This window comes from Schistocerca cancellata, chromosome 11 (genome assembly GCF_023864275.1).
Source record: "Schistocerca cancellata isolate TAMUIC-IGC-003103 chromosome 11, iqSchCanc2.1, whole genome shotgun sequence".
Lineage (NCBI taxonomy): Eukaryota > Metazoa > Arthropoda > Insecta > Orthoptera > Acrididae > Schistocerca > Schistocerca cancellata.
This window is the reverse complement of record NC_064636.1, coordinates 132,802,117-132,823,427: the sequence shown is the minus strand read 5'-3', so window position 1 is coordinate 132,823,427 and position 21,311 is coordinate 132,802,117. Positions and strand designations below refer to the sequence as shown.

The following is a 21,311-nucleotide window of genomic DNA, read 5'->3' as shown; positions in this document are numbered from 1 at the left end:
TCAAGGTCCAGGTGTTGAGACCACAGTACTTACATGTCGAGTAGGACAACTGAGTTTCAGTGGTCCACACACAAACGAACAGCTCGAGTTGGGTGGTGTTGTGAGCTGAGGTGCAGCAGCTGTGTGCTTTGTATGCGGCTGACGTCACGAAGCCCGGCACACGTCGCCTCCTGCCAGCCAGTGATGGGACGGCGAGGCGCGGCGACTCGAGCGCACCGAGAATATCTCGAGCCTCTAGTTCTCGAGCAATTCTCGAGAAGCTCACGAGAAACGGCTCGGCGGCGTGCGCCGCTGCGCGCCAGTTGGCTGCAACAACATTCGCCGCGCCGCTGTTTTATGAATTGAATGCCGCCGCTAGACTTCGTTTCTTTGGCAACGTGTAGATATACAAACCAAATTAGAAGAGACAAATTGAACACACAACGGTTACGACTCTAGATCACTTTTTACCAAAATATGCGTAGCTGTTGACACAAGAATAATTGTGCTGTACACCAATTAGCGGAAGGAACATTAAAATTGTGAAGTAAAAAGTTTCTAACGTGAAAATGTGCTTATGTCTTGCGATTTTATAGTGCGATCTGCAGCCCGCGACCAAGTGAGAGGAAACGCAAACATTCGAATAATTAAGTGGCCACTTGTTCAGGCAAAAAAGATGATGATGTGTTTCATAACTTACAATTGAGAGTCCACTGGGAGTGCCTTAAAGTAAAAGGCGAAAAGCGTCTTTGACAAATAAAATAAATCACACAAAGAAAATGGCGTTTGTTATTTACAAAACGAATATTTCTGTGCTTGCTGCAGGTGATGGCCACGTTAACAAACTACTTGTTAGTAATTTCGTTTTTCCTTAAGACATTTTATTTGCAACGTTTAGTATTTATAATTACCTATAATATCACCAGATTGCCAATTACTCTTTCCAGCATCGCTAAAATTGTCTTCACAGGCAGGCTGTATACGCTGTAATAAGTCGATTTCTTTTACCGAAAGATTTTACATCCCTGATCGAATCTTTGTGTCAAACACCTTGGGACAAAGTACCAAATACACTACTGGTTATTAAAAGTGCTAGGCCAAGAAGAAATGCAGATGATAAATGGATATTCATTGGACAAAATTATGCTAGAACTGACATGTGAGTATATTTTCACGCAGTTTGGGTGCATAGATCCTGAGAGATCAGTACCCAGAACAACCACCTCTGGCCGTAGTAGCGGCCTCGATACGCCTGGACATTGAGTCAAACAGAGCTTGGATGGTGTGTACAGGTACAGCTGCCCATGCAGCTTCAACACGATACCACAGTTCATCAAGAGTAGTGACCGGCGTATTGTGACGAGCCAGTTGGTCGGCCACCATCGACCAGACGTTTTCAGTTGGTGAGAGATCTGGAGAATGTGCTGGCCAGGGCAGCAGTCGAACATTTTCTGTATCCAGAAAGGCCCGTACAGGACCTGCAACATGCGGTCGTGCATTATCCTGCTGAAATGTGGGATTTCACAGGGATCAAATGAAGGGTAGGGCCACGGGTCGTAACACATCTGAAATGTAACGTCCACTGTGTAACACATCTGAAATGTAACGTCCACTGTCCAAAGTGCCGTCAAAGCGAACAAGAGGTGGCAGAGACGTGTAACCAATGGCACCCCAAACCGTCACGCCGGGTGATACGCCAGTATGGCGATGACGAATACACGTTTTCAATGTGCGTTCACCGCGATGTCTCCAAACACGGATGCGACCATAACGATGCTGTAAACAGAACCTGGATTCATCCGTAAAAATGAGCTGTTCACCAGTGGCAGGTAGCTCGGTGTCGTAATTGACACGCACAGACAGGTTTCGCGAACTGTCGATCGACGCAGGTACACTCGGCGACGGTGCTGCGTAACGATAAAGAGCTGCCCCGTAACGCCGTGTTTCAGAATCGACTACGATGGCGGCCGGCAGCGAAGCTCAGCAAAGCACACCGGTGTACCTGGGCGCCCTGCTGGATGACGGGGAGGGCGCCACCGTCACTCTGGTGGCGGGGGAGACGCGGCTGGTGGTGCACAGGGCAGTCCTCATGGCCGGGAGCCCCGTCTTCGCGGCAATGTTCCGCCACGACACGGCGGAGTCGCGCGGCGGCCTTGTCGACGTCGCAGACGTGGACGGGCCGGTGCTGAGGGAGCTGCTGACGTACCTGTACACCCTCCGTGCCCCGCAGCTGGCGAGCCTGGCCCCCCGTCTGCTCGTCGCCGCCGACAAGTACGGCGTGGCGAGCCTGAAGGCGCAGTGTGAGCAGCAGCTGGCCGCTGGGCTGACGGTGGACAACGCGGCGGCCACAGCTGTTCTCGCGGTGCGACACTGCTGCCCCGGCCTCCGGCAGACGGCCGTCTCTTTCGTAAAGGGCCACACGCACCGAGTGATGGCGACGCAGGGCTGGGCTGACGCAGTGCGCACCCAGCCAGAAGACGTCGTCGAACTCGGCAAGATGCTGGCGGAGACGCCACCGGAATCCAGGTGAGCACGAAGTGATCACCGTTGATCGACTGTGTGTGAAACTTCCTGGCAGATTAAAACTGTGTGCCGGACTGAGACTCGAAATCAGGACCTTTGAGTTTGAGTGTTGGTCCGGCATGCAGTTTTAATCTGCCAGGAAGTTTTGTATCAGCGCACACACTGCTGCAGAGTGAAATTCTCATTCTGGAAACTCGTGTGTGTGTGTGTGTGTGTGTACAGGTATTACTTTATTGTAATTTGAAGAAGATGAAATAGTTTACTTTGCAGAACAATGAATTTATTGTTGTCAGTTTCTTACAGATATTTGGCTTCATTAATCTTTCCCACTGAGGCTGTCAATTTATTTGAAACAAAGTGTTTCATTCCACAGTTGTTCGTTGAATGTAAAATGCATGTTTTCATCTTATGCCATGTGTGAGATTATGTGATAATCAAGAACCAGACATGAGATAGTACAGTACAGTACTGATACTCCAGGAAAATTTATGCCCCAAAAACCGTACTGAAAATCTTAATGTCAGGTGGGACGTACTTCATTGTAAATCTGCACAAACCAATGTGCACTTCAGGCCGAATTATGCATTTTAGTATAGTTTACGAAATTCCTATGCTCACGGAGTATCCTCTCGTGTCCTGTTTCTTTTATGCCGTAATCTAAGCTCTCTTTATGCTTTATACACACAAACATGCGGCCTTCCTACATCTCCGCAGCTGTGCACGCACAGTAATGCCTGTTTTGTGGCGCTCTGGCTACTGCTAAGCCGAGGATATTTCTGACAGTCTCGGGATAGTACTGCGAATGGTGGTTTGAAAAGTGTTACTTTCAAAGTAAATTTGCTTCTACGCAAGATGAATTGTTACGTCTGAGAAAGTGGGTTAAATTTCTTAAATAACAGAGTGTTTGACTCTCGTTTAAAAGTGAACACTTTCAGGACCAGCCACATAGAATAATTTCTAGCCCAGAAAACGAGACATTCACGTCAATATTTTAAATCTACTGGCACGGTTGTGTGAAGTACCTTAAGTGTAACACACGCAAAAAAGATCAATATTAGATGTGAAAGCTTAGCTTCCCTTGTATGTTATTAATCTCAGGGACCAATATTATATGTGAAAGGTTAGCTTTTTTTTTTTGTTGCGACGCTATGCATATTAATGTAAACCATTAACTTTTCCTCTTTGTGTCTGTGCGCTATGTAAGTAATGTTGCTATTGGCGTACCACATCACATGTCCTATGCTCTAAATATCTGCTGCCATCGGCTGGCGAGATTGCGTGACATGAGATAAGATTGGCTGACAAAAGGGCATCGCAATCTCGATTTCGAAGCTCCGGAAACTGAGGTGCTGTGTGTGTTTGGTGCAATTTGAATTTACACTTTCGTAATACGAAAATATGCAGCGTATATGTTGCCGACATCAAAGGTCTTTCCAAAACTTCTCTTCCTTGTTCCCTTTTTTTCCGCGAACTTCTGCGCCAGTGTACAAAACGTTAACTGTTCAAAGCATTGATAAGTTTTACACTTGGGAGGGAAAATCTATGGAAAACTGTCACTGAGCACGGAAAAAGTCTATTTTCGCCCGGGTAAGAGTGCATTTTTTAAGCGGGATATCTGGGAAACATCCGGGAATTTTTTCCTTGTCTGTTTATACACCCTGATTTCAGGAATTGCGACTGCCTCACTGCAAGGACATTCTACAATGCTGCGTTTTGTAGACATTTTATTTATTCTAGTACATTTTGGGACTCGGAAAGTAATTTATGTATTAGCTGTGAGACATGTGACTGACTCCACACTTGTCGTACATTTATGGTATTACTAAGAGGCCAAAAGTTTGTTTTATTGGTACTACTTAACGTTTATGTAAGAGTTGTGCCATCTGCACACATCCTGCACGTGGCATGTACTGTTGTGTGATTGATGTACAGCTACGTACAAACAGCATGTATCTCTCTGTGCGGCCCTTTGACAGCCATTAATTTTGTTTACTCTGGCCGGTGGTCATCGGCATTTCGTCACCGTTATGTGCACTGTAGTACTGTCAAAAGCTCAATGAAGCACATACGAATAAACCGTGTCCCTGTTTACATTGGGGGTGACTGGACATCTGGATGTTTCCCAGGCCGCGTACTAACAGTGTACACAGCAGTACGTAAATACAGCGTTTGTTGTATCGTAGTACGTCAATCACATTGCAATTTCGAGCAGTGTGCAGGTCAGTCCTGTATCGTAAAAAGTACAATAATGTCATGTTCCACCCATTTCACGTGCCAAATTCGTGTACGAATTTCTCGGGATGTAACTGACATAGTGCGATGCAATCAGTCCCATTACTACGAGTATTATGATTTCTCATGTTACTGTGTATGGAATAATATGGTGTGTCCATTTTGAAAAAACTTAAGATCGTGCTGAAACCAGTATTTGCACACGGTTCAGAATGTTTCACAGTACTGGCTTGTGTGAGCCCCTGCCGTACATTCGTACCCGTGAAAGCTGAGAGTCAGTATGTGTTGGTGGTTCCAGAGATTTTGACGGTGAAAAGTTGTAGGTGGGACACCCATTATCAGTAGAATTCTGCAAGTCGTCAACATTTTGACAGTTCACTTGTATACTTCGACACACACAAATGTTGTTAGAAATAATTTACAGAATCTGCAGTTTTCCAGGTATAAGTTTTTAAGTCATTTTCCGTTCTTTTCAACACGTGAAAACCCTCCAGAGGCATTTTTGCCTCTGTAGTACCACTTCACTTATATTTGTATACACGTGAAGTGCCTGTTTTACAAAGGTAGCGCCTCATAGGGTTTTATTCATGGAAAAATGCTGGCTGAAAGCGACGTTTGGTGATTTCAGAACCTATGCAATGGCCCTAAAACCCTTGGCATGTTTTCATTACGTGAGTTAAAACTATATTAATACTTTGCCTGCATATACAGGGTGTAAATTTTAAGTTGACAAAGCAGCGTAACTCGAAACATAAGCTTCACATGAAATAATGTGTAAAATGCAAAGTTGATTATTTTTGAGGGGGATATCTGCTGGTGCTAAAATTAGCCCGCCACCCCAGCCCCCTGCGGGTGGGGCGTAAGGCAACTTTAAAATTTCGAATGGGAACCACCATTTTTTACTGCAGAACCAGATTCTACATAAAAAAAACTACGTACATTTTGTCTTAAACATGTGTTTTGATTCTTGGTAGTTTGTGCTGTAATTCAAGAAAATCCATGTTCTCATGTTTGCGTGGAAAATGGTTATGGATAAATAAAAAGTAGGATGTTTGGTTAGTTAGTTAATTAGTTAGATAGTCAGATGATTTGTTTGATAGTTAAAAGTTGTGTGGCATCATGACCACGAAACAAACAAAACTTACAAGAATCTGCAGAAGAAATTAATACATTATTTGGGTCAACATTTCCTCTCTCAAACCCCACCCTATGGGGAGAGAGGGAGAGTTTTAGTTTCAGTGAATAAAAATTTATGAAGTAAATAAGTGTTTTTTATTTATCCGTAACCAATTTCCACACAAAAATGAGAATACGGAATTTCTTGATTTACTACGACAACTAATAAGAATCAAAACAAATGTTCAAGAAAAAGGTACATAGTTATTATGTAGAATCTGAAGCTTATTTTTCGAGTTATTCTGGTTTGCCAACGAAAAAGTTACACCCTGTATATGCCAAACGTGAAGTTTCGGCTATCATAACTGATAATGATATCGGGTAAGAAAAAAGTTCATAGTTACGCAAGAATGTAGTCTTAAGAAGACATGGCAAGGACGATGTCATGACTAGCAATAACCGTCCGCACTTGGCCTACCTAAAAATCGTCTTTGTCCTCGGCTTTCACAGGAACTGCCCATGAACAAATAGTGTTTTTATAAGCCGCCTAAGGAGCTGCGTTGGTCACACCTTACGCGAAAGAACCAGCTGATTTGCTCAGTTTGCCTGGGCTGTAGGAAGTGTGAGGTGTTCAAGCTTTGACCGTGTACTGAAGGATAGCTACAGTATGGCATCTCTCGCGACAGGTGTACAGATGGTCTTCAGGCTAAGGGCAATCCGAAACACTAGACGCCTTGTTTCTGCCACCAGCAGAACGCAGTTTGTGACCCCCCCCCTGAAAAACTGCATTTGTGGGCGCAGCGTAACGGTACCTTGCAGTGTGGTCAACGGGCCAACTGAAAAACAGTGTCCTACTCGCTCAGAAGTGTGATACGTCAGTGAGTGTAAAGACCAGCTGGCGTTCCGTACGCTCTTGCCACCGAATGCTTCTGCAGCAGTGCAGACAGTACCGGGTGATCGAAAAGTCAGTATACATTTGAAAACTTAATAAACAACGGAAAAATGTAGATAGAGAGGTAAAAATTGACACACGTGCTTGGAATGACATGGGATTTTATTAGAACCAAAAGAAAGAGAAAAAAAACACACACCCCATGTTCCTAGAGGCGTGAAAGATCTCTTGTGCGTGTCGTTTGGTGATGATCGTGTGCTCAGCCGCCACTTTCGTCGTGCTTGGCCTGCCAGGTCCCCAGACCTCAGTCCGTGCGATTATTGGCTTTGGGGTTACCTGAAGTCGCAAGTGTATCGTGATCGACTGACATCTCTAGGGATGCTGAAAGACGACATCCGACGCCAATGCCTCACCCTAACTCCGGACATGCTTTACAGTGCTGTTCACAACATTATTCCTCGACTACAGCTATTGTTGAGGAATTATGGTGGACATATTGAGCATTTCCTTTATAGAACATCATATTTGCTTTGTCTTACTTTGTTATGCTAATTATTGCTATTCTGATCAGATGAGGCGCCATCTGTCGGACATTTTTTGAACGTTTGTATTTTTTTGGTTCTGATAAAACCCCATGTCATTCCAAGCATGTGTGTCAATTTGTACCTCTCTGTCTACATTATTCCGTGATTTATTCAGTTCTCAAATTTATACTGACATTTTGATCACCCGGTACTTTGTGTAATTTGCTTTAATTTCCTTGGCACTTGTATCCATTATGCCAGCAGTTTCTGTAGCCAACGTATTTTATTACCCCCAAGCAGCAACAAATCTTGTTACTCTGATATTCAGTACATGTAAATATAGTTCTCATTGCCGTTCAGCAATTAGCTTCCTAAACTCCTCAAAGCCAAAAGTCACAGTCAGCTGATGTTACAACTAGTTCCTTGATTATTTTAGGTAACATTTTTGGAAATCAGTGATATTTCAGTTAAGAAAATTTGTAAAAAACAGTGTCGATCACTCACTCGTATATTAAAGATATGACCATTTTCCAACTCTAGAAGTAGGCCATTTTCACATAACGCTGTGTAGAGGTAAGTACTAAAAATTCTCATTTGCACAGGGAAGTCGGCGAACATTGAGCAGTGTGTGCGTTCAAACCACGTATCGTTAACCACGGGGCTGGCAGGGAGGTCGCTGGCAACAGCTGTGCTCGCCTCAGCTGAGGAACTACAGCCGCGCGTCAGGCAGCGTGCAGTGTTAAGTCAGTGGCAAGCGATTCACGTTTACAGACCTGCTCTGTTTTTAAAAATGAACAAAAGTTTAACCCAAAACAGGGCTTCCTACACCCTACTCATATCGTGTATCTGAAAAACAGTTTTGTAAAACAAATAGTAAGCGAACGTGATAGGTGGAACTGTAACCCAGAACCCCATTTTTAGGCTATCGTTAGGAATGTGAAGACGCCTTTCCCGTAGCAACTAACTTACCTCACATATTCGTAATAGCCCAGCGGCCTGGAATCTCAGGGGGCCACCGGCGATGAAGTTCATCCCCCCCTCCCAACCCAGCACCTCAGGCCTGAAACTTTGACCCTCGTGTCTGTGCAGTTACGTGAAACGTGGCGCTCGTACCCCTCCTGTGCCTGACACTCTTCAAAGGCTGCGACACCGCGCTGTTGAAGCTGCGAATTGTGCAACGAGACACCAGCTGCTTTGTGTGTGGCAGGAAATGAGCCAGTGGTTTGGCACTTTTCATGTAACACATGGTGCTCACACTGAATGCACAAAAATTACTGTTTCAACCGTCACATTGGCTTGTTATTGTTTTATAAACTTTTTAACATACACGATATCCGTAGGGTATAGAAATACCTGTTTTTTGTGTTTACGGTGTAATTTTTGTACATTTGTAAAAATGGACATTCAGATTTTGATATACGACACGTAAATCACTTCCCGGTGGCTGACACTGGTGTGATGCGCCCTGTTCCACGCTGTCTGACGCGCAGCTGACGCGAGCGTCCTCCCTGCCAGCCCCGTGGTTAACGATACGTGGTTTCAACGCGCACTCTACTTAATGTTAGCTGACTTCCCTGTGCAAATGAGAATTTTTAGTGTTTACCTCTACACAGCGTTATGTGAAAATTATCAAACACCACAGGCAGAAACCATTCGTATCTTCAATAAATAAACGTGCACTTGAGGCCGTTGTTTACTAATTTTACTTCCACCGTGCAATGGTTATTCCTTGAGCCGTTACAGAAATCCATTTTCTTAGATTCTATTTAAAGTGAATACAATCATAAATTCAAACTTTTAATTCTGATATAGTGGCAGACTCTTACCGTATGTCAGGCAGTAACATATCTACCTTGTCATTATGTACACCAATTAGGCTTTGTAGTTGGATCGTGTTTAGGATGGGCCTACCTGAGTCGAGTGTGTCGTTAACTCGTGTGTGTCGACCCTATTTAGTGGACAACATTTAGATGTTATGATATTTTCAATGACTGTAAAAGTTTCCACTGACCTAGCTCCATTATCTAATGTCTTGCAGTCTTTCTGCACTGCTGCCTTCTCTGAGGTACCTTCCCTGCAAAGTTAATAATCTGGTTTCGTAATGTTTATTTCCTGTGCCTGTTACAGTCAAGTCTCTTATAAATGAGCTAGTGGTTTATTTGCAGTGTCCTGTTCAACAACCCTCCTATCTGTCCAGCTGTGCTGAGCCCTTACATTCATCTTCGGTTTGGTACACTCAGCTGCTGTTACGGAGACAGTTGGGAGAACCCACCTGTAAACTGATGGAACGGTGAGTCGTCGAACTCGGGAGACCCACCAGCGTGACAGGCAGTGTGTGTTGTGTAATTGGCCCCGCACCCCCAGCACTGTGCACACACCCGCCCACATAGCACCTCTTGTTTGCAGCGCCTCTTGTTCGCAGCACCTCTTGTTTGCAGCTCGCCCGCCAGCCCCGGCCCCAGCGCCGCCACTCAGCCTCCCAGCGGCGCGGCTGCCCGCCACACTCCGCCGCCTCCTGACGACGCGGCCGTCTCTCGCCTGCGGTGAGTGCTGCCGCTGCACACGCGCGACTTGCTCACCCACAGTAATGCTCAGCGCCTTGCCACATCAACCAAGTGTCACGCTAAAAAGATCTAATTTGAATTTTTCTGAAATTTTCGATAAAGCTGGGCTTACAGCCATCAGGAAAAATTATTTCTACATTTAATTGGTGTGTTCAATGTAACTGCTGCTCTAGATGTTCCTTGCGAATATTAGAAATTAGTTCTGAAGGAAGTGGGTATAAAGCCAGCCTGTCGGTGCACTGTCATTCGACGAAACCTGCGTGTCACGGCAATGAATGTAGAACTGTTCGGAAGTACTCACGAGGAACCTCTTTGAGTGCGAGATAACAAATTCAGTCTTTTGCTCATTTGAAAGTGTTAACGTTTCTAACGGGGAAAATATCAGCTGCTAATGACTCACCATCTCGATGAGGAGGGCGACAGAAAATGAGTGTCCGCAAGGTGTCGAGACCCACCTCCTGTGGGACACACGTAACGCACTTAACAAAATAGACGTCGTCCACATTTCAGAAATGTTCAGGACAGATCATCAACTTGAACCGCGAGCACCAAATGCAAAACCGTGAGTCACAGTGGTCGCAAAGGTGCGCACCCTCGAGATCGAAGCAAAGACCTTGGGAGCTACAAACCGTTCAGAACGTTCGGCTAACCATCCACTCTTTTAGATGACGCATACACGTGCAATGGTGTGTGGGCAACTGCTCGAATGTGATGGCGGACGGCAAACGAATGCGAAACTGTGTGTCGTGGTGTTCGTCGTGAAACTGGCTCTCCTGCAAGGCGTACATGCAGTTAGTGCGATAGTACGTTTTATAGGCACGGAAGAAACAAATATTTTCCAGTGATAAAAATCAACATCAGACACCTTTCAGTAGGTACAGTTCGCTCTGAGACAGTATGGTTTTATACGCAGACCAGGAATGTAGTGGAAGAAAGTTATTTTAACCAGCTATCGATCAAAAGTGGTGCTCGTACCGTACGTCCTCTTACGCCCATTTCCCTGTTCTTGCTCGGTTTGGCGTAACTACTCCATACTGCCCTTGTAAGATCACGCACACGACAAAGAATCATAGGGGGAGCAGCACCCCCAACTTGTGCCAGCACAATAACTTTGCAGCCACTCTACCATCCAGATTAACAGTCGGCACAGTTGTATATGGCTGCATTAAGGCATTGATATTAGTTCATCTTGACAGAACTTTCGCGGTACCTCTAGCCCCTGTTACGTGCATTTTCTCTTGAGGTCCCGAATGGCCAAAGTTAAAAAAAAGTTCCGTACTGAATGATGCGACAAGTTTATCTCAGCTACAAATGTTCAAGTGGCTCCTGCAGTTGGCTGTGCATTGTCGTCTTCACGCCTTATTTGAAATTTCGTTACCTGTTCTTTGTTATTTCTGTAGCACTTTCCGGAGCTATGCCCATCCACTGCTTCCCCACAAATGACTGTAACCTATGTGACACGCAGTTTGATGTGCATGACGTAGTAGGTCACTATCGTGCAACCCTGTAAACTGTGTCGGGCATCCTCGAAATGCACAAACACCACTTTTTGTAACGAGTGTGTCTCGTCCTCCCTCGAGGACGGACTACACGGTCATATTGCTGTGCTTCTTAGCCAGAGATAATCCTTCACTTCGTTTCAGTGGAGGCGGGATTTGTGGATCCCTGTCTGACAAGAACAATGAACTACGTCGCTCGACAACTGTTTCAGTATCACATCCACTCATTAAGCACATATCGCCATCATTGCGTTCCTCATGTACATTGTCTGCACTGTCAAACACATGAGACTGTACATTCTGCTGACTCACCCTCTAGAAACACCAATATTTCATCTGCCATTCCTTTCTCACTCCACGGAATTCTTCGGTTTACTTTCTGACGAAATGTCAACTTTGATAACTGTTAATGCAATGTCCGCTTTGTTTATCGTTGTCATTACTCTGCCATGTATCAACAGCACTAGCAGTGTAGCACTGTTGTGAGCTGCTTGTCAACTGATCAGTTAAACTATGGTCCACAGCCACATGCTGTGCTCACCATTGGCTACTTCCAGTGTCGACCACTGTTGCCATTAACAGGCCGTATTGTGGGGAACCAAATATCGTAAACCAATAGTGAAAGCTACTCACAGCTGCTACTGGATTTTACACTACTGTGAACGGTGAGGCTAAAACTAATGAGAGTAATTAGGGGCTCCATCGGAAACTGGATCGTCCCAGTGGCAGGGCGTGGCCAGGGTTTAACGTGGCGTGAGCGGCCACTTGCATTTTGTAGGCTGGTGGGTGCAGCTGTCAGTGTGGCGACGTCAGGCCGTGTCCTGCTTGCCCCTCACTGGTGCTGCAGGCAAGTTTCAATGACAAAGTGTTCAGGTTTTGAGTCAGGAATATTCATCAGTGAAATAAGACAGCAAATACAGTGAGCAACTGCAAACACTGTATTCCCATTAACTGACACCACAGTTCTGAAGCAATGTGGTACACTGCTGCTGGCCGCTGTTGTTTGACGTTCCAGTAAGTCTCTGGAGTTAGCTCCCTGCCCCAGTGAGAGAAAGTGATGGTGCAACCGACGCCGACACCTTCACGGATCGGACTGCTCCCTGGACAGCATATATGCCGAGAGCCGATTTCTGTCGTTCTTGTGGCTGCAGTATCCCTACCTCTCAAGAAAAATGATGTAGAGGTCCTTTGCACACAAACACATGTCCGAAGGAAGAGGCACAGTGACAACAGCTGTTAAGAAGATACAATCGACAACACAGGCGAGGAATTCTATAGTCTTCATCCTCCAGCATCTGGCAATCAGAGTATCCTCCCCTGCACGGTGATTGATGTGTTGTTGTGTTCATTGTTCCACGTAGTCAGCGCGTACACAACTTTCCCACTAGAGCGCGCCCCGCTAAGCACAACAGCGCAGTCCGTCTCCGCACTACCAGATGGCGCTGTCTTAGAGACGGACTAAATTCTGCTTCCGTCAATCCGGGTATTAATGTGTAACGGAGCCAATGAGATTGCTGCTAACGTAGAACCTTTTCTCCTTGCGGATCACACTCGCGCAGCAATACCTGAACGCGCAATGTATTATAACGAGTGTACAGACCTCCAATTAGTCAGTCTGCATCAGTCTGTGGTCAAGTTTCAGTCTGCGCCTGATAAGATTTATCATATTCCTGTACATAGCCATGAAGATAATTGAAAAGACACTTTGTCAGGTATCAGAGATATGTGAGAATAAGATTAACGTACGAAGACCAAAGGAACTTCAGATTGTCAGTTGTAAACAGCAATCAGAATCAAGTTACGTACTGCCTATGAATTTTATTATTTTAATAAATGTGCGTGAAAATTAATCAAATTCTGTTTAAAGTTGGTCACCGTCAATCTGCTACTCTAAGCGTGCAACTGGCATTTCTATCGTCCGACCTTACGGCAGAAGATAAACACGCCACGATAAGAGCACGAGACATATTGCTGACACTCGCCTACTTCGTTAGAGCGACAAGTCAAATAATCTGACGGTGTGTGTACCGAAGGTCTTACAGTATGCACACCACATGTGTGTACACGAGTACAGACTGTGATGGAGTAACAATGACATTTGGGAGTTCGGGCCTGGCCGTGAGTCGTGCACGGATAGTCGAAGTGGTTAAGGCTCGCGCAAAGAGAGGAATCCGGGGCCGAGTCCTTGTCCGGCACAAATCTTCATTGCCTTCCGTCCCTCACACAGCTGACGGCTGTCCGCATTCACGTCTGTGAGTACATTTCAAGCTCTGCACAGCGGCTGCGGCCACTACAGGGCCTTCTTCCTCGGATGTGCACGCGTGTCAGAAGGAACGTTGCGTCGCTAGTCTTAAAAGCACAGGCGCGGCAATATCGTCAGTGACAACACACTGGCGTGACAAACGTCGTGGGATACCTCCTGGTATCGTGGCGGGCATCCCTTTGCTCGACGCAGCATAGCAGCTGGACACGGCGCGGGCCCATCAAGTCGCCAGAGGTCGCCCGCACAGATACTAACCCATGCTGCCCCTGCTGCGCTCCATAACTGCGAAAGTGTAGCCGGTGTAGGATTTTGTGCACTAACAGATCTCTCACATATGTCCATAAATAGTCGGTGAGGTTCATATCGGGCGAGTTGGGCGGCTAAATCATTCGCTCGAGTTGTGCAGATCGTTACTCAAACCAGTCGCAAATACTCGTCGCCCGGTGACAGGGCGCACTGCCATCCACAAACATTCTGTCGTCGTTCGGGAACTCGAGGTCCTCGGGTCGCTGCAGGTGCCCCCAGAGTGGCCGACCTCAACTGATTCCCAGCCAGTGTTGGGTTCAGCTCGACCACAGGGCCCAGTCCATTCCGTACAGACGCAGCCCTCGCCACTGCCGGGCCACCACCGGCCTGCACAGTGCCTCCGGGACTTCGTCGGGTCCGCCTCGCAGCCGAACCCCACCGCCAGCCCTCACCACCTCAACTCTGGACCCGCCTGACCGGCCCACAGTTCTCCAGGCGCCTAGTCTCCAGCCACGGACCCCAGTGAGGCGATGCAGGCGATGCCGCACTGTTCGCAAAGGCACTTGCGTCAGAAATTGCTGCCGTAACGCATTAGCGCCAAATTTCGCGACACAGCCCCAACCCATACGTTCGCCGTAATGTCCCACGTAGATTTCTGCTGTTATTTCACGCAGTGTTGCTTGTCTGTCAGCACTGACGACTCTTCGCAAACGCCGCTGTACTCGGTCGTAAAGTGAAGGCAGTCGGCCACTGCGTTCTCTTTCCTGACAGACAATACCTGAAATTTGCTATTGTTGTCGTACTCACATCGCTGTGGATGTCGTAATATTGGAATCCGTAACAATTTCCAAAATGTTATGTCCCATGCCTCCAGCTTAAGGATGGTGATGAAGTGTAGATACATCAATATCTTCTCCAAAAAATATTGATGTATATCGGCCATCATTTTCTGCCGGTATATCGATACGTCGATATCAAAACGGCAATATCGACTGAGATACTTTTATTTTATATTATTTATATATATTATATTTCTTCACAATTTTCGATAAATATTTGAAGCTGTCATTTTTTTTTTTTTTTTTTCAAATTGTAGTGGGACATGATTGTTACCATCAACTTTCATCACGTCCAATCTTGCCCTTTGAGTGTGTGAATCTAGTATCTGTGGCAGAGAAGAAAAACACCGATTGCACCGTGGCGAGGGAGGGGGGGAGGGGTTTGAATGGAATGACAAGATTTACGATGTGAAGAAACAAACCACCAATTTCCTTATAAAATAATTTTCAACGCAACTAGTGTGCTATGTTTGCACATCAAAATTCTTTAAAAACAGTTGCTGAAAATGAAGAACAAAAATCTAAATGACAAGCCGTGGGCGCAGAGGTGTGAGGGGAAATGCTGACGTAGTCGGCGGGCAGCGCTGCCACCGGAAAAAGCAGGCTTTAACTTGGCCGCAGAATTTCGACGCTGCAGCTGGTAGGTGCATGGCCTTTGCAGAAATGGAAAAGCAGGAAAGCGGGCATGAAGAGTTCCGGACAAACCCGCTGTGTGACGAAACACCACGGTGGACCCATCAGGCGCCTTTCATTGTGCCACCTGCGTGCAGGCACCGTTTTTAGCAGAGTGTTTATCGGTATGCCTGAACGTCCAACGCTTTACTTTAAACTCTCGCTGTAAAGGGGATAGGCAGGCTGCTAGCTCAGGGTGTATACGACCCGGGACAGCCGGGAGATCCGGGAAAAACCCGGGAATTGTTTAGAATTGCGACAAATTTTCACCGTTTTAGTTTTGAGTTAAATTTTTGTGACTGTTTATGCAGAGTTTGTCGCTTACCACCATTGGTGAGAGGCAATATTGTAACAAAGGATAATACTGTACCCTGCTACTGCAGAATAATGCTGCAGCAACAAAACATGAACGACAGAAAAGAAACGAAAATAAAACTTTAGTTGCGAAGGAATGCGCCACATACAACAACAAAACACAGTGCTCATACAAGCGTCTGCCAAGAGCAAAGTATGTCGAAGGCTGTAGGAAGACTATGCAGTGATCGATAACAACAAATTGCCTCCGATGAGCGTGACGTGACAACAGTTTGAATTGGATTCGTCTGAACAGTTGCGGGCTGCTTCTCGCGCATGCGCAGTTGAGCGGCGTGTGAGTAGTCCCTGCTCCCTGTTGTGGTTACAGAAGTGTGGCTGGGAGCCGCCATCTGACGTCGCCGCCCTTGGGAAATGCGGTGGATCCGGGGCTGGTGCACAGGGCAGCCCCAGCTGTGGTGGGCGGGTGGGTCGCCTCCACGTGGCCTGTGGATACGTCCAGCGGTTTCACTGTTTCCTCTTCGTTTATTGCTCTCACGTTAAATTAAAGCAAAACGGATTTTTGTGATCGGGAGCTGTCAAATGATTTAAAATACGTTCGCACAATTACGGAGGGCTAAAGTATGTTATTAGTTTCATATTTTATTTCCACCTTTCTGACAGTCAACCATTAATCGCCATACAGAAGAATGAATTTATTTCTCGCTAAAGATAAGTGGCTTTTATTAATCTTTCCCACTGAGGCAGTCAGTTTATTTCAAACAAAGTGTTGAATTTCACAGTATTGCCTAGTTTCACCTGTTCGCTGCACACCAACTGCACTTACGGCATTATGGCATAATGAAGAACCAAGCATCAGGTAATACAGTACTGGTGCGCCAAGAAAATTTACATCCGAATCTGGACATACGAATGTGCACTTTGAGCCGAATTGTGCATTTTAGTGTGGTGCACGAATTCCGGAGGCTCTTAAAGTAATCCTCTGATGTCTTGTTGCTTTCGTGACATGATGTAAGATCTTTCAGAGCTTCACACGTACGAACATGAGGGCCTCCTGCGCCATCGTAGCTGCGCAAGCGCGGTGACTCCTTCCACCTGGCGCTCTCTGTCAACTGCTGAAACGAACCTCGTATTTCTAACAGGTCGCGGGAAAATACTGCCAATGTTGGTTTGAAAAGCGTTACATTCAAAGCAAATTACCTTTTACCCATTGTGTACTGTGTGCTACGATGTACGATGGATTTATTAAATCACAAAGCGTTTGACTCTCATTTAAAAATGAACTCTTTGATGGAGGAACGTTTGGAAGAATTTCGCGCCAAGAAGATGAGACATTTGGGCCGTTATTAAAAATTTTAGTGGCACGTTACTATGACGTGTCTTGAAGTGGAACAAGGGCACAGATCATCAACATTATATGTGGAGTCTTGGCTTCTCTTGGAGCTTATTAATCTTTGAGACCAATATTGTGTGTGAACGATGTGTATATTAATTTAAACCATCAACTTTCCTTATTTCTGTCTTGGCGGTACTTACGAGTGATGTTGCTGTTGGCTGACTACATCGCGTGTCGTGTGCTGTCATCAGCTGGCGAGATGACGTGACATGAGCTATGGCTGGCTTACAAAAGCTCACCGCAATCTCGATTTCAATGCATCGGAAAGTGACGTGCGGTGTTTGGTGGTATCCGAATTTATACCTCCATAATAGGAACATATGCACGACATCAAAGGTCTTGCAAAACGTTTTTTTCGCCGCTGAATTTAGTTTTCTAAAGTGCCGGGAAATTCTACGTTGGTATAACAATCAGAGAATTGATGAGTTTTACAGTGGCGAGGAAGAGTATAGTGTCGCTTAACACGGAAAAAGTGTATTTTGATGCGGAAAATCGTGTATTTTGATGCAGAAAAAAGTGTATTTTTAAGTGGGGAATCCGGGAAAATTTCAGCAAGTTTTTTTCCTTGTCGACGTACAGACCCTGTTACCAGAATGACATTTTCACTCTGCAGCAGAGTGTGCGTTTATATGAAACTTCCTGGCAGATTAAAACCGTGTGCCCGACCGAGACTCGAACTTGGGACCTTTGCCTTTCGCGGGCAAGTGCTCTACCAGGTGCAAAGGTCCCGAGTTTGAGTCTCGGTCGGGCACACGGTTTTAATCTTCCAGGAAGTTTCACACCCTGTTAGCTTGTTGATGTACAGAAGATGTAATAATAAGTCGATACTCCTACAACTCTAAAACCAGCAGTATATTTACAATGTGCAGCCGATATTTTTATACGAAGGAGTGTCGCTATATTTTGTCCGCCGACACACACTTTTTTCAAGAAATCGAGAGTCGGTATCGACATTTTAATTAATATCGATGTATTGTATACTACATATTTTTAAAAATATCCTGGTGTACGGCCGACTAACGTTCCGCAGCCGATGTGCAGACATGGCTGTCGCACGACTTCCGCCGGCTCAGCCTAACATTCGACCTGGTCTCTGCTCGAAGGCACGTTGTTGCTTCCTGACGGTGAAACACCTGGTCTCAGGTCGAAATTAGAAACTACTCGCAATTGTACGTAGACGGAATACACTTTATTCAAATACTTTGAGCACACACTGAAATGTGTTGGACAGTCGCTGGCAGGCGGTAGGGGGCGTCGCTTGCGGGGGCCGCCTGCAGACGGCGCAGCCTGCCCTGGCCGCCCTCTGCCCTGGACGCGGTACAGTGTGTCCGTCAAGTCGTGCGCCCTCTCCGCTCCACAGTGCTGTCCCGGCGACCCAGTCTGGCCACACAGCTTGGTGGCGCTCACTCCCAGCTCAGCGACTGCCCTGACCAGAAAAAACACGACATTACGGAGTAAATTGCACCAACACGGGAACAGGAATCAAATGTCAGCGTTCCCGTATCTGTTAGAAATATAAAAGCGGGTGCCTGTTCGTGTGATTGCGTGTTCGTGTACAACTTCATCCACAATTGGCGCATACATTCCGTCCGATACGGTTTTCTTTTTTTTTAAACAACACATAGTGCAGCTGTACTGGAGAATCTAACCCTTTCCTTTGATGCGGTCCGGTTAAACGCGACAATTATTGCGACACGAGTAGTGCTCAAAAGTAACGGGGAATTCGCAATTTTGCGTTTTTTATAACTGACATTCTAGGCGCGCAGTCCGGAACCGCGGGACTGCTACGGTCGCAGGTTCGAATCCTCCCTCGGGCATGGATGTGTGTGACGTCCTTAGGTTAGTTAGGTTTAAGTAGTTCTAAGTTCTAGGGGCTAATGACCACAGAAGTTAAGTCCCATAGTGCTCAGAGCCATCTTATAACTGACATTCGCAAGACTTTTTTGTCGTTGTGTTCCTAAACATGTCTGAAAAGTATGTCTCTACCAGATAAATGGGATATGTAGTCTGTGATCACATCTTGGAAAGGTTATTGGTGCGTTAGTAGAATTGGCGATTATTTGTTTAATGTAAAAGCGGATTATCGCGTTTGTATTACATTTGGCTATGGGAACGGAGTCAAATTCATCAACCTTTTAGACACATTAGATTTTGCTTTTGTCGAATCTACTATCATTACGGGAAGTGTTTACGACTGGTGTAAATATTTCTTCGATTTCAACAGTTTGGTGCACCACAAATTCCTGTCACAAGGTGAAACGGTCAGCAAGGAGTGAAACCTACAAGCTCAACGCCAGCGGCATGACGCAATCCGAAAAAAAACCTGCAGATGTGTGGCGCAACAGTTGATAATTTCTGCACTGCGATAACGCATCTGCTTAGAATTCGTTGCGTGTTCTTTCATGTTTCGCTACAAACCATACTGTGGTGACGCCCTTGGCTGCACCATCACCCGATGTGAAATTTTGTTCCTAAAAATTACGACGAACCGTAAAGGGCTGTCTTTTTCATACACAGATGAGATTTGAAATGCACCGCTGAGAGAACTACAGGGTATCACAACAAAACTTGCAGAATTGTTTGACACAGCGGAACAAACACTGGAATAAATGTATTGACATGTAGTGGAAAATATTTTGATGAAGACAACATTGATATAGAGTAATACATAAACCCAGCAATGGATCCATTATTCACCGCTCTCGCTTTCACTAATATTGTCCGTGTTGCGACCTACGTTTTGTTAACAGACGAGGAAGTTGTATTTCTGTACTTAGAGATGCCATTAGTTACCTATGTTTTCTTCCCGAGTGTCGAAAGGGGTTGCTGCAAAGACAACGTAGCATTAGAGGTGTGTTTCTCTGAAGCTCAAAGATCGGTTACCAACAGGATGCTGAGGTCACAGGAGGTGACTCCTCGGAGTGAATTAGGAGAAAAAGTTGAAACACCTGGCAATGAGATGCAGTGCACCAATTTTTAACGGGAAGCGGCTGCAGATTTCGATAATGGGATACTGGTATGTATGTGTCTGTGATACGCCGGTTGATCTGTATCCTAGAGGGAAGATTTCTAGATTTGTAACTCGTGACTGGGCAGAAGTGTATTGAGGGCTGCTCGCAGTGTGGCGTCTGTGACGGTTTCTTTCATTCGGTGTGTGTGTATGTGTGTGTTTCTGTCTGTGTAGTAGAGTGAGAGAGTGTCAATGTTTTGTGCAGGAGCCTCTCTCAAGAGGAGAGAGGGAGGAGGCTGATAGAGGCGGCCGGGCAGGGCGCGGCGGAGCAGCTGCGCGAGTTGCTGGCGGCGGGGGCGGACGTGGGGGCGAGGAAGGAGCTGTTGGGGAGCAGCTGGACCGCCCTGCACGAGGCAGCACGCAGGGGTCACGTGGCGGCGGCCAGCTGCCTCGTCGGCGCCGGCGCGGAGGTCGACGCCAGGGACAGCCTGGGGCAGCAGACGCCCCTGCACTGGGCTGCAGACAATGGCCGCGCTGGTGTGGTGCGGCTGCTGGTCGGCGCCTCTGCTGACCCCAACGCCAGGGATCGGTGGGGGCGGACGCCCCTGCACAGGGCGGCAGAGGAGGGCGAGGCAGGGGCGGCGGCTGAGCTCCTGGAGGCGGGGGCGGACAGGGGGGCCCGGGATGAGCGTTGTAGGACCCCCCTGGACCTCGCCAGGCAGAGCGGAAAGCAGCAGCTGGTGGATATGCTGACACAACGCTGACATACGGCACTCAGGAAGCACAATCAGTTACATCATATGCGTTGGTCTTTCAAATAAAGAATACAAAAAATCAATCCTTTGTTCATTTATTTGTACATACCATTTTGTGGTGTGTATGACAACTCCGGTAACACCATGACAACTGCAACGACGATAGATACCTGTAAACTAATGCGAGGAAACCTTTCTTTTGACGATTCAGTCTGTAAAATACTTCACGATCAGTTTTTTGCAAAAGATGAGTAACAACTGAAAAACACTCCACTATTACTAGGCACCACTTGTCTCTCCCAAGATTGTCTCCCTCATGGGGTGCAACACATGCAAGAAACTTACAAGAACACAGCCGACATCTATCACGACCGCCTGCATTTCAAAACGTCAGCACTCAATCTCTTTGAAGACACGAATGGCGCAATATTGTTGGTTGTCTACCACATCACACAACTGCATTAACGTTCCTTGTTCGAACCAGTTGACTACATTACCCCATTACAGGAAACTATATGCTGCTAGCATCTGTGCTGCTATGTTACACGA

General features: G+C 46.3%; 1 protein-coding gene across 1 annotated transcript in view; it reads left to right on the top strand.

The window, feature by feature from the left end:
* LOC126108690 (poly [ADP-ribose] polymerase tankyrase-1-like) overlaps window positions 1-20,845 on the top strand; it is a 41,669-nt gene extending 20,824 nt beyond the window's left edge. The window contains exons 2-4 of the mRNA XM_049914007.1: window positions 1,929-2,505; window positions 9,705-9,809; window positions 20,273-20,845. Of these exons, the coding sequence (XP_049769964.1) occupies window positions 1,940-2,505; window positions 9,705-9,809; window positions 20,273-20,771 (1,170 nt within the window). The 5' untranslated portion in view covers window positions 1,929-1,939 and the 3' untranslated portion in view covers window positions 20,772-20,845. The remainder of the gene's footprint in view (window positions 1-1,928; window positions 2,506-9,704; window positions 9,810-20,272) is intronic.
* Window positions 20,846-21,311: the final 466 nt, after the last annotated feature.